A 14,040-nucleotide genomic window follows, 5' to 3' on the forward strand; every position below is an offset into this window, starting at 1 on the left:
TACATTGTCTTGCTAGGACAAGTGGTGAATAGGAACAAATGCGGCCTTTTTTTGAGCGGAGAGCTTGTCCTACTCTCTTAAAGCAAAATCTGGCTAGTACTCTTGGGTGCCATTGATTGAAAAAACTGGCAAATATTTAGGGATACCTTCTAATTGGGGAGTCTCTAAAAAGGATATGTTCGCCTGGATACTAGGAAGGGTTAGTGCAAAGTTGGCGGGGTGGAAAGAACAGCTACTATCTAAAGGGGGGAAGGAAATACTACTCAAATCTGTGGTGCAGGCCTTACCAAACTATGCTATGTCCATATTTAAAATTCCAGTGTCAATATGCAAATCTATTGAGAAGAAAATCGCACAGTTTTGGTGGCAAAACAGTAGTACCAAATCAGGCATACACTGGAAAAGTTGGGAACTACTTCAAGAAAGGAAGGAAAAGGGAGGGCTGGGTTTTCGTGATTTACTTAGTCTTAACAAGGCACTTCTTGGTAAACAAGCTTGGCGACTATATCACTGTTCTTCCTCTTTGTGGAGTCGCCTGTTTAGAGGTTTATATTTTCAATCTACTGATTTATGGCATGCTCCTAGAGGTTCAAATCCGTCCTGGGGCTGGCAAAGTCTGTTATTCGGTAGGGACTCCATCTTAGACCAGATGCAATGGTCTGTTGGGAATAGCCACAGCATACACATTCGAAACGATAAATGGTTAGCTAGAGGAACTCTAGGTGGGCCAGCTAAAAGAGGGGAGCCTGAACTTGTTGAAAGTTATATTAACCAGAATCTGTCCACGGAATGTTCATCTTCTTCAACGAGAGTTTTGATGAGCAAGTTATTAAGGAGATCCTCACCATTCCTCTCGGTTCCACTATGGTTTTCGACAAAATTATTTGGCCAGGGACACTTACAGGAGAGTATTCGGTTAAAAGTGGCTATAGGTTTATCAAAGATCATGTTCCTAAATCTCTCCCTACCTCCGCAACCATATCCCCTCACCTTACAACCCTTGTTTGGCGTAAACTTTGGCATCTACAAACCGCCCCCAAAATCAGAGTCTTTTTGTGGTCCCTTTGCCACAATGCATTAGCTACAAGGGAAAACCTATACAAACGACATATCCTCCCCACCCCAGATTGTCAGTTATGTCAGACTCATCTCCCTGAAACTCCCGAACACTTATTTCTATATTGCCCACAAATTCGGGGTATTTGGTCTCATCCGAAAGTGCAGCTTAACTTTTCAACAAACCACACACAACTATTTGTCTTCTTGGCTAGCAAATATATTGTTGCAGGATAAACACATACCTGATTCGGAGATTGTAGTAGCTCTTCTTTGGCAAATCTAGCAAGCGCGAAATCATTCCATCTTCCGCAGCAAACGCTCAACCCATGAACAGATTGTAGATCTAGCATTTATAACTGCAGAGAGCAATCGCAGTAAGCCGCAGGACATATTATCTACAGGGCAGAGACTTTTGCCTACCTCTCGGACTTGGAATCCTCCACCGATTGGGACAATCAAAGTAAATGTTGACGGGGCTTTCCCCGTGGCGGATCAGACAGGTTCGGTGGCTTGTATTTGCAGAAACCACGAAGGCAATCTGATTGGGGGTTCCTCCCAAATTGTTCCTGCTTCATCGCCTCTGCAAACTGAGATTCGAGCTCTCCATCATGCCCTGCTTTATCTACTCGAGAAAGGAATGAATGAAGATCACCTTCAGGTTGATTCCGACTGCTTGGCTATGGTCGATATGCTGAATAATCGATGCTCTCCTCCATGGGACTGCCGAACCCTAATTGTTGACGTTGAAACCTTGCTATCCCGTTTTCCACTTTTGCGTCTGTCCTATTGTAGACGGGAAGCGAATTCCCTGGCTGACTGGGCCGCTAAGGCCTGTGGCCGAGGTTTTTTGCACTCTAATTGGGCCTCTTCTCCTCCTTCTATAGTTCTGGACCTACTATGTATCGATGCCCTGGCAATGGGTAGTACTCCTGTTCCTATGTAAATAATACAGTTGGTTTCTGATCAAAAAAAGAAAAAAAAAAAACTATTCAAGAAAATGTATTTGTGACACGTAAAAGCAAAATTTGACCTAGAAATGGTATTAATTTGTAATTGGAGTTTGCTCGATGTCCACAATACTCTAGACACGTGCTATCTGCGTGTTCTGGTGACATTATGCTTAGTTTTATGAGACTTTGTAACTTAACTCTTAAAAATAAGAAGAGAATGGTGATAAGGATTGGGAATGATACGAAGTGTTGATGAAGAGAATATTATTTAACTGTTAAAGGTGTGGGACGTGTTGGTTAGAGAACAAGTACCGTACAAGAGTGAGAGTTTACTCTTTTGCCACACTTTTTATTTGTGGGAGAATCCTTATATAATAATAAATTGGATGGGACCTAAACTGAGACAAATCTCATTTTTTTATTATAATTATGGTATTATGTTATATTAGATATAGACTAAACATGACAGGTGCTATTCACACCATTTATATTGGATTAAGCCGATGACACCAATTGAAGTTTCAAATGATAAACTATTTTTTTCTTTAAAAAGAAGCAAAGCACATGTTTACATATATATATATATATATATATATATATATATATATGAACTATTTTTAGATATGGGCAGTGGTGATTAATAATGGTTTTCAATTTTAAGAGGTGAATGACGAAAACAGCCCATGGATTCAATAGAGACTAGCATACTACAATTATATCTTCACCCTAAATTTATTCACGTTAGTTTTTGTGCCTCTGCATGGCATGGGTTCATGACTAGTTGACCTTTTTTCTTTCACGTGAACTTTTGTTAGAACGGTATTTGCTCCAAATTGAAAGCATTATCTTTTTTCTGGAATGCTATTTATAGGCCAAGTACAATCATAGAAGAGAAGATACAATAGTGCAAAAGATACACAGTACATCAAAAAAATTAAAATTATCAACCCATCAACATAACTTGAAAGTGCAATTTTTTGTTAGTTTCTTGGAAATATTAAGAATAAACCGAACCGTCAAGATACAAATTTGTTTTGCGAAAATAAAAACTTTCACAAACACTATGAAACCAAAGATAGAATTTTTTTTCTCAGTTGGGTTCAGTTTTATAGTTTGACTCGTTTGTCATTGTTTGTATTTTGTATATTAACTAGTGAAAAACCAACGGTGAATATAATTTCTCTTAAGTTTGTTTGCAGGAAAAATCACTAAATCTTGTTGTAATCATCATCCCACCCTATCTTTCATAAATTGCAATCGTACATATATTCTACTGAATATTACATAGAAAAAAAGATCAACAGATATTTTACCAAAATGAATTATAGAAACAGGATATAAATAATTTAAACGGTCAAGATAGGTGGAAATTAGTCCCATAAATATTTCATTTCTAAATTACATTAACGTCACATCTTCTATTTTTATTTAAATTTTTCCTGAATTAATTAGATCTTTCAAAATTTATCTCTGTTCAAACAAATTCTGATTTTTTTTTTTCATTTTTTAAGCTACCATATGGTGTGCTCTTTGTGCTAATGTTAAGAACAGATATTGAATCAACAAAAGACTGTGCTCTCTATAATGGTATGTATGAACTATTTCATTTTAAATCAAGAAAATAAAGCTTTTTCCTTTGCCCAACATCTCTTGGTTAATTGCTAAGGCTAATTCCCCGCCATTGATCAGTCATGAACCTAATAGGCTTCCCCAAACGGACAATATAAAATAACGAATGACATGAACATTGACAATCTAAGTAAAAGCCAAACTTCGGTTCAAAATTGACTTGATGCTAACAATTGAATATAGTACCAAAAAAAAAGGTATCGATATAATAATAAGCTCGACATATTTTCTAAATAGTCAAGTTTATCTAGTGGTTTTCGGCAAAAAAAGGTGCTGTCCCAAAAATATAAATAATATAAAAAAATTATGGAGACGAAAGAAATATTTATTAAGAAAAGCTAAGGAGCAGACAACAGAATTGAATGAAGCAAGGAAAGGGGAAATATGAAAATCCACTCATTGTCAGACACCTAAACTAATCCATGAGATGAACAAAGTCAACGTGGCACGACCTTAAAAGCACAGTAAGGAATTTTCCCATATAAAACATTGATTTCCCATTTCATAGGAGCACCGCAATACAATCGACCGTACAAGAAAGCAAGCACATGTGATAAGTGTGATTTTTTTTTTTTAACGAAACTGATTTGCTTAATTATTAGTTATTATAATTGGCACATATTGTTCAATATTGTTTTGAACCAAAAAATCTTCATTTCTTTTTATCTGTGATGTATATGCTTTGTCTTTATTAATTATTGTCGTCTTTCAGATTACCAATAATTTCAACAAGATATGATATTACATGCTTTTAGTGAACACGATTTTTGATGTATAATCATAGTTAAAGAATCTTAAATTGAGTGTAAATTAAATTTTTGACAGATGTAATTTATATCAATGAATTTGAATCAAATAATGTAACCTTTTCATCCTTGGGACACTTATAATTTAATTACCGTCACAATTCATCTATGATGGACATGAATGGATATATAAATAGACTTTTCCCAAAAAGAGTAGGAGCATATGCTCATACTAGGTAAAAGATTAGAATGGATAAGACTAAATATATGAAATTATGAGAAAGAGGGAAAGAAAAAAGGAGTGCCATATGTTACCTTTAATTCCAGTTCCCTTTCGGAGGTTGTCACCATTTTTCCCAATTTCTTTTGGGAGGTTTCTTGATCGACCAATACTTTCAGACATCTCTCAGGCGGCTGTCCTAGGCAAAAAATGCTCCTTCCAAGGTCTCTCAGTTGATCATGCATCATAAACTCTCCCCGATCTCCAATTTTCACCAAGCACCTCGACGTCAACTCTTTAATTCCTTGATATGGATAAAAGTCACCGTCCTTCCACATGAATATGGCATATTCCTTGTCTTTGCCCTCTTTGCCGATGAAAAAGCAAGCAATATCAACAAAAATCTTCTTATGTCCATCGTCTAATGCATCATAACTTATCTTCAATATATGTTGGACATCTTTATTTGGTCGTTCTTTTAATTGCTTCAGAACTTCTTCCCATACATTTCGATCTGTTTCTTTAAACAAGTATGCACCAACGACCTTAAGAGCCAAGGGTAGCCCACCCATGGTGGATATGATTTCACGAGAGATATCCTCAAAATCTGTTGGAGAATGGTCCATACGAAATGCATGTCTCTTAAATAAAAGCAAAGAATACACTTCATCCAATCCATTCAATTCATATGGATAGTCTACCTCAAATTCAGATTGATCAAGAACAGCTTTGTTTCTAGTTGTGACAATGATAATACTTCCTGTCATAAACCAATTCTGCTCTCGAGCCAAAGCATCTAGTTGATTTTTGTGATCTATATCATCCAGAACAATTAGAACCTTTTCTCCTTTAAATTTAGATTTGATCAAACTAATTCCATGATCAACATTCCGAATTTGACATTCGATTTGAAGTTTCCTCAATTAGTTGATTTTGCAGATAAGGAATACCGTTGCATTGAGCCGTTTCTCGAATATTAGCAAGGAAGCTATGATCTACAAATTCATCCAACAATTGGTTGTAGATTGATTTGGCCAGAGTTGTTTTTCCAATCCCACCCATGCCGTAGATTCCAATCATTCGAGCAGTATTGGCAGGAGTGTCTACCCAATTCCTGATTTTGCTCACATGATCCCCAATTCCAACTAAGTGCTTAGTAACATCAAGCTGAAAGTCTTGTTGCAATATGCTCATAACCTTTTTGACCACTTCTTCCACTAATTCTCCTTCATTCCTGTCAAACAACAAAATTCATTGATAACTACCTGATTATACTTAATCTCATCCAAAGACCAGCATATATTTGAGGATGCATGGGGCCAATTAACATGCAAGCTGTTTTGGATTTACGCATAACAATGGGGGAAGATGGAGTAGCGGTCATTCCAATTTTTTTTACCCTATCCTCTTATGCCAATAGATGGATCTTGTTGAAATAAAATAAGGTGGTGTACCGGGCTCAAGAAGAGTCTTTCAAACTATAATGTTCATTAACGATTGAGGTTGTTGCCAGTTCAAAGATAGGTCCTTTTTTTTTTTTTTTTGGTTAAAAAATTCTAGGAGGAGAGGAGGCTATCCCATGATTGCCTACCAATGAGGGTTACTGGCATTGGAAATCAAGCCTAAACATGGAAAATGGGAATTTTCCAACCCTTCTCAGCCGAGCCAACCCGTTGGCATAATGAGGTCTAATTTATCTGGTAGCGATCAAGACCCAGCATTGGAGTCCATTATAGGCATATTATTTAGTGATTGATGCCATTGGCTGAAGGGGTTGTTTCTTTCGTTTTTTGGCTCTGTGTTGGAGACAAATGTAAAATTCTTGGGCACTACGGGTCTTTGGTTTAAGTTGTCGTTCGTTTAGTTTTCACGAGATCTTGGGAAGTACTAGTGTTTGCTAGTCTTCGACCCATTAGGGTTGTTTATTGGGACACATTTTGGGAATCTTTTCTGAGCTTGCAATGCAAGTAATACATCTGCATTTCATTGGTTTTGCGTGAAGAGAACTTATCAAAGAAAAATGAAAAGTTCCATGACCACAAACAAAAGGAAGAAAAGTTCTGTGACGTACCCGTTATTAATTTTCTCGGACACCCACCCTTGTAAGCCACTCACTTTTGTAAGTGCTCGCCGCCCTTCCTGGACATCCTTCTCATCAAAATCCTTCTGACTCGAATGGAAGGCATCCCCAAAATTTCCTTTTAGATGCCGCACATCTGATGGTTTAACTTTGTAAAAAATTGGCAACACTATGTGTGACCCACTATTCTTGCAGTCCATCATATGGATGAGCTCACGAAGGCACCATTTGCTAGTAGCATAATTTTTGGAGATGATGGGGATCGAAATCTTAGATCGTGAGATGGCACCAAGAATTTGTGAACTAAAATCCTCACCAATTGGGATGCTCTTATCGTCCTTGAACACAAAAATCCCAGTATTGACCAGTCTATTGTAGAGGTGGTCGGTGAATTCCTTACGAGTATCTGAGCCTCTAAAGCTCAAGAATACGTCGTATGCATCGTCACCTTGTCCTGTGAGTTTTGGAGAGATGAACGAAGAACTGGATGCTTCCTCGGTGCTCTCTTTCTGTGCTGTCTTTCTCTTTGTCTGACTTTGCCCTTTGTCCATAGCGATCTGAGAGGGAAATGCTGAAAGAAGTTCGTGCTCCTGAGAGAGAGAGAGAGGGGGAGGACACGGCCTTCAGTTTGGGTGACCAACGTGGCTTGACTGCAGAAGATTAGGTGATGGCCCCTAAAAAGGGCCCCCAAAGAGCCCCTTCATTTACTTGTTCAGAAAGCCAATTCACATTGAAAGAAGTAATTAAACAAAAAAGTCGAATGCCAGTGCTCCTAGCTACCACGCCTAATCGACTTCCTCAAAACACATGGTATAACGACATAACTTTGTCTATGATATTTCAAGACAGATTCTTTTAGTTCACACCTAAAACAGTGAAATTATGTAGGAAATACCATGGAACCATCTTCCACCAGATATAAACTCCCACGACATCTTATCCTTATAATAGTCTTCGACCTTACTCTTACTATTTTTAGCCTAATATCCAAACAAACCTCGTTATCTCCACCACCTCATTTTCCCAACCCTTTCTACTAACCCCATTTCCGTTGGCCAAACTAATGTGGTGTCATGTAATTGTTGCCTAGTGGACATCATTCTCCAGATGCGTGCACTTTCCTAATTCGAGAAAATTTCCATCAATCATGATATAATTGGCAGGATTCAACTTTTAGGCATTGCTCATATGTAAAATTAACTAAAACTAAAATATTAATTGAGGAAAAATTTAATTTAATTTGTTTGGCTGTTTAAATTATGAAGGAAGTTGATGAAAATGATTTTAAATTGAGGGGAAATACTTCCTTTTGGACCAACATTTTATTTCTTTCTAAAAGTGCATAGAAATGAAAGAAGATATTGAGTAGGGCTTTTCTAAGAGTATTTCCCTGAAAATGCGGGTCCAAAATTTTTTCAATTAACCTGTACGTTAATTTTAGGGCTTTTAGTGTGATAAAAGAAATATTTTTAAATATCTATGCTTTAAAATATTTTCTTTTGGACCTCATCCTCTAGTCAAGTCAACCTCGTTGGCTTGATCCAATCACGAACAATGTGTACATTAATTTTTCAATTAGGCTATCAAGAACTGGAATCTGTGTACAAGTATATTGCATTCGACTAAAGACATAAGCATACGTTTGGTTTTTATTGGGTTATAGAAAATCAGAATTTGATAAATCATTTAAATGTTAATAATTGATGTGAAACAGAATTAGATATGCGTGAAAGAGGTCAAGAAAGGACTGAGCTAGTAATTATGGATGTGATTTTATATTTAAATTATGTTTAAAATTGTCATATATTTAATGAAGTTGGAAATGTGAAGTAGGGATAAACAAATGCTCATGGTTATTTATCTTTTACTTATTACATGCCAACACCACATGCTATAATTCCATGTATAAATACTTTATTTTGAACTGGTATATCATCACCGAGCCTTTCATTTTAAATCTTCAAATCTTAAACATTGATTGATATCTTATCTGTAGAACTAAAGCTATAAATTTGTTAGATAGCATCAAACGGAGGAGCAGATTCCCTCAGTGCACTCTTTTTTATGCACTCTTTTTCTTCTTAGTGAGATGTTTGAATACAAGCATAGAGACGCAAGAAGCACCGCAAAGGAACCGATCTGAAACGAAACGGTGCAGCCCTTTGTTTGCCTTGCTCTGACTTTGCCCCTTCTCCATGGTAGTCTGACCGATTAGAAATGACACAAAATTGTACGGATAAGGTGGAAGCAGGATTGTTTGATCTGTTAAGTAATGACGCGGTGAACTGTTGTAATTTTGCTGTTTCGTGAATGAAAGTTCCTTTTTACCGACCAAAAAAAAAAAAAAAAAAAAAAAGGTGGAAGCAGGAGAAGAAGAGAAGAAATCAAAGGAAGTAAAAGGAAGCTGCTGAAGAAAATTAAGAGACGACCAAGGTTTGAAGCAATGACGTTGAGTGCTTGTCCCCATTTTTGTTGGAGGGCCCACCTTGAAAATATCACCGCAAAGCTTTTTTTCTTCAACTAAAAGGAAGAAGAATAGGATTATTTACTAAATTCATGATAAACCAAGTTAAATTGATTAGTCACATTTTGAAGAACGAATTTATTGTTTGTAATAAGAAGTGTAAGAAATGAGTGTTATAAAGTTAGGTGAATCTCTTAATATGCGCGTATGGTTCAATTTATGTGATCATTTTCACGTGTGTGTCATAAGATATTTTTCTTCCTATTAAATATCATGTAAAAGGTATGAAGTTAAAGAAAAGATCATAGATAGATATATGTGAATATGATATTGATTGACACGGGTATATAAGTCATATTATACTGTTGAATAACAAGCCCTCAATTATCTACTTCTATTCTATTTTAAAAGAATTCATGTATTTGGGAGTCTCTATGATTAAGTAAATCAAGATTTTACCATGACTGCAATTTTAGAGGACGCAAAAGTGAAAGAAGTCATCATAATATGGATTTTGGTATGTTTTGTATTGTGATGATTGAAACTATCATGAGTGGAGAGCAGGTAGAAAGTAGCAATATAGTTTTCATGTTTTGTTCAAAAAAAGCAGCAATAGAGTTAAGAATACTCAAACCTTGGCATATTAACTCATTCAACTTTTTTTTTTTTTTACCCTTTTTTCAGTTAACTGACTCCGTCAATTTTCAAAACTCTGAAGGAAGAATGAGTTAGAGGTGAAGAAAATGTACCTTTTAGGATTATCTTGTCCAATAATTCAAGGAAGACATCATATTATTTGTCCAGAATGTTCTATTGGGAGGCAAAATTGTCAAATAAAATCCAATTAAGAGAATAATTATTTTTATGGGTGATTGGTTATAGAGTGTGTAGATTCCGAAACAAGACCTGAAACCTACTCTATCAAAGCCTGTTTCCAATCTTCGAAATTGAAAATCAAACCCCTTGATCCCAGAATTGGCCGCAAACCGGCCTACTACTTTTCCTTTTCTGTTTCGTTTTTTGTTTAATTTATCTTAGACCTTCATAGACAAAGAAACCTCACGACCCATCAAAAGACGGTCCCTGGTTTGAGGTGAATACTGGTAATTTTGCGCGCAATAGAATCTAGCGTGCTGGCATTCCAACTCATTCTAGCTTAATAAAGGATGGACAATGAATTGCGATGTAAACGAACAATGAGAGAGGCCACATGATCAGTCACATCTAAAGTCGAAAGCAAAGGCTTCCCTTTTCTACAGAAGTCGATTATGAGCTGGAGATGGTGACACACCACGTTAGCAGCCACCCACATTAGACAATAAAAGCCCAACACACGTTACACGCTAGTTCGGCCGCAACAAATCAACAAAAATGACACGCTAATAAGGGATGAAAAAAGCGATTACCTTCCGCAAGCTGAGATGCGAAGGGAGGTGCAAGGTCGGAGAGAGAAGACCCTAAACAAGCCTCGGCGAGAACTTTCAAGAGGGAAATGAACAACGAGAGAGAGCAAGGACTGAAGATGATAGCGTTGAACTGTTCTGCAAGAGAGAGGATGGATGTAAAAGGTTCAGAAAGTGACGAATATGAGAGAGAGAGAGAGAGAGAGAGAGAGAGAGATTGTAGAAAGAACTATTAAATTCCGTCCGGTTTAACCAGTCCAATCGCTCATACTGATCAGTTTGAGTAAAGGGAACGTAGTAAGAAAAATCTGCAATAGATGTGACGACCCGTGATTTTGAAAAAGTCGATGGTATTTGACATGTTCTATTGTGCATGCTTTTAACGATGTTAGATGTCATGTAATGAGTAATAATCAAACGTTTATATTTTCTTCAATCAAAAGGTAATAGACCACCCGGCTCATCTGGAAAAGTAATGCAGAGAGACAGAATTACTCGGATGGGCTTTAATGTCTAAAAAGGAGTTACCTTAAAGCACATCAAGTCATGTCCGAGCCTCAAAAGCAGCACAATTATGAGATCACCTTCACGCCTCAATCTAGAGCTATCAAAGCCAGATATCTCTGAGCGAAAGACGAGCGTCTCAAGTGACTTACGGTGATTGGCGTTTCTGCTCCTGGGTCACGAGCACACGGTGGTTCGCCAGTCCCGGTGGTTTGCCGGTCGGAAAGAGGGAGGGCAGAGAGAGAGAGAGAGGGAGGTCGCGATCCTGTCCGTCGGAGAGAGAGAGGGAGGCGCAAAAAAAGAGAACTCAGCAAGCAATTCAGAAGCAGAGATATCCAAATTATATTCATTAGAGTAAAGAAAGACCGATCCTTTGCCGCTAATTGGCAGCCTCAGCAAGCAATTCAGAAGCAGATCAGCAAGATCAGAGAGCAAACCGAGAGAACAAAGGAGAAAGGAGGCATCAGAACATTTCACAGAAGCCTAATCAGCTCAGTGCGAGAATCAAACAACTAGACCCCGAAGCTCCCAAAAAAGGCAAAAAAGAAAAAAAAAAATCTAAAATTGAGCTGCCGATAGCACAGTCCCCCCCCCGCAGATGCTGCCAAATCGGGAACGAAATCCACACTCTCGAGCCCAAAACGGTACCGATCGAAGCACCAAAGCACGCACACCGCACACATCACCAAATCAAGCGTTCAAAACAGCAACAGCCGAACGCCAAAACACGGACGCCGAGCACGCACCTCAGCTCGAAACGGGAGACCGAATTGCGAGAACCAGGGGACGAGCGAGAACAATTTAAAGCGCAGCAAGAGGAAAGAGAAAGAGAGAGAGATAGGCAGAGAATGAGGAAAAGGAATAGATTACGGCAGAAGGCAAGGGAGAGAGAGAACTGATGGGATCACCTCTCGGGCATCTTAGCCGTGCAAGATCCTCCAAAGCCTAACCCCCTCCCCTCCCGAAAATCTCCTCCCCATTCCTCTCCTCTTCCCCGCATTGCACGTCAGCATCGGCATCTCGCTGCCTTCGAGCACATGATCTCCTCCGGCGGAGGAAGCAAACCCATCCAAATTCCCCCGCCGCGGGACCGTCGCCTGCCCCTCCGCGCCCCTCCTCGTCGCGATCCTGTTCGTCGGTGGTTCGCCGGTCGGAAAGAGGGAGTGCTTGCGCGGTTGCTTCCAACTGCTTTTATGGATTACGCGTTAGATTACAAAATAGTTTTCCATTTGAAATCAGTACACAAAACAGTACAGATGTGAATTTTTCACTGGAGATATTTAAATTTTCTATCATTTTCCAGAAATTACAAAATTGCCAAGTTTATGGAAAATAGTTTGATGAACATCCGAAAATTCTCTAAATGATCTGCTCTGTTCAAATAAATATCTGTTGTTGACAATTCGGTTCATAGCCTTTGAAAGGCTCTGAGCAATGACCGAAGAGAATGGACTAAAATGATTGATATTTGGGAAATTTAATTTCTATCTGTTTTCTGGAAATGAATTATCTTCTGCGAATATTGAGTATTTTGAATGTTTCACGGCCTTAAGTAATTTTGGACATAGACCTCCCCCTCCAAAAAAAAAAAAGAAGTAATTTTGGACCATTTGGATACGAATTGGGCCCATGGACTTTAAATCAGGTCTAGAAGGGCATTTTCGTAATTTTTTTGAAATTGTTTTTTGGCCCAAGTTAGTTTGGTCGCTAATTTCAAGAGTGCAATTTCAGATAACTGGCTATAAATTATGTTTAGGGGCCGAGGAAATGTGTGGTTAGCCTATGTTTTCGTGGCAAAGTGCATAGCACGGTTTATCAGAAGGAAAATCCGATGTTATGGTATGGTACGCAATTTGCGAATTAAGAGAAAAATTAAACAATTTACACTTTCATTATAAAAATTTACATTTTCAGTACAATTTACATTTTTCTTACAATCTTATATTTTTCTCGATATATGGTTTCACTTAAATTTGCACTCCATCAAAGTCCCACTTCGTGCACTTTGTGCGCGAGGTATAATTGGCACAATTTTTTTCTTTGACCCTTTGTATGGTTGATTTAACAGATTTGGAGATAACAATTTCAATTTGTCTTTTGTTGAAACCATTTGTCCTCTTTAATTTTGTCTCAAAAGTCCATCAATATAAAGAGATCAACTTTACAAACATATCATTTATTTTCTCCATGTTTTTGAAAGTGTTAAGAATTAGTTTCTCACAAAAGAACAAGGGGAGGCGTTTGCAATCATGCACATTCCTTGTTCCATGATGGACATGATAGTTGTGGCTGCTACTTATCGATAGAAATAACTTGAGGTTATCGACAAGCTGCCCCCACACTTACATTTTTCAATTGCAGCACGCCAGATTCGAAAGAGAAAAAGAAAGTAAACTCATATGTAAAGATAAATTAGAATAGTCAGTGGTTATAGTAAAAGAGAAAAATGCATGTGGTTTGAAATAAGAGTTGTAATTCAATTGCGAAATTGGCAACAATGAAGAGGAATCAACCACGGCCTTGTCCAATGACAACAAGGAATTTTCAATACGATAGCAGCTTTGCTCACTTTCAAGTTTTCCACTGAAACTAGCACAGAACATAGTACAATTGTGAATTTTTCATAATGTCCAGAAAACATTTGAATTTTTTGTCATTTTCCTGAAATTGTGAAAATTGAAAAATATAATGGAATAATTTTCTAGACATCCAAAAATTCTCTAGTTGATATGATTTGTTCAGATAAATATTTGTTGTTGACAATTATGATTAGTAGCCTTTGAAAAGCTCTGTGCAATTATTGAAAAGAACAAACTAGCATGATCGATATTCAGAAAAAATTAACTTTTAACTTTTTAAAAAAGGAATTATTCCTGCAAAAATAAAGTATTTTGGATGTTTCATCGCTTTATGTAATTTTATACAATTGAGATACGAAAGGACCGATGGACCCAAAATTGGGTCAAGAAGGGTATTTTCGTAATT

At 37.5% G+C, this 14,040-nt stretch overlaps 1 protein-coding gene across 6 annotated transcripts; it reads right to left on the reverse strand.

Annotated features, from left to right (window-relative positions):
* Positions 1-1,724: 1,724 nt before the first annotated feature.
* LOC104435122 (toll/interleukin-1 receptor-like protein) lies at positions 1,725-12,208 on the reverse strand. Of its 6 annotated transcripts, XM_039309013.1 has the most exons (7): positions 11,964-12,208; positions 11,080-11,320; positions 10,555-10,689; positions 9,114-9,204; positions 6,676-7,358; positions 4,700-5,838; positions 1,725-1,994 (listed from the first exon to the last, which is right to left on the reverse strand). In XM_039309013.1, exons 5-6 carry the CDS (start codon positions 7,233-7,235, stop codon positions 5,487-5,489), a joined length of 912 nt encoding a protein of 303 aa, XP_039164947.1. In that variant the 5' UTR covers positions 7,236-7,358; positions 9,114-9,204; positions 10,555-10,689; positions 11,080-11,320; positions 11,964-12,208; the 3' UTR covers positions 1,725-1,994; positions 4,700-5,486. The 6 variants fall into 6 exon arrangements, with proteins under 6 accessions (XP_039164947.1, XP_039164948.1, XP_039164950.1 ...); XM_039309014.1 differs by lacking the exon at positions 9,114-9,204; XM_039309016.1 differs by lacking the exon at positions 9,114-9,204 and having other exon boundaries at positions 6,676-7,274; positions 11,208-11,320; positions 11,964-12,203.
* Positions 12,209-14,040: the final 1,832 nt, after the last annotated feature.

This window comes from Eucalyptus grandis, chromosome 3, assembly GCF_016545825.1.
Source record: "Eucalyptus grandis isolate ANBG69807.140 chromosome 3, ASM1654582v1, whole genome shotgun sequence".
Taxonomy (NCBI): Eukaryota; Viridiplantae; Streptophyta; class Magnoliopsida; order Myrtales; family Myrtaceae; genus Eucalyptus; species Eucalyptus grandis.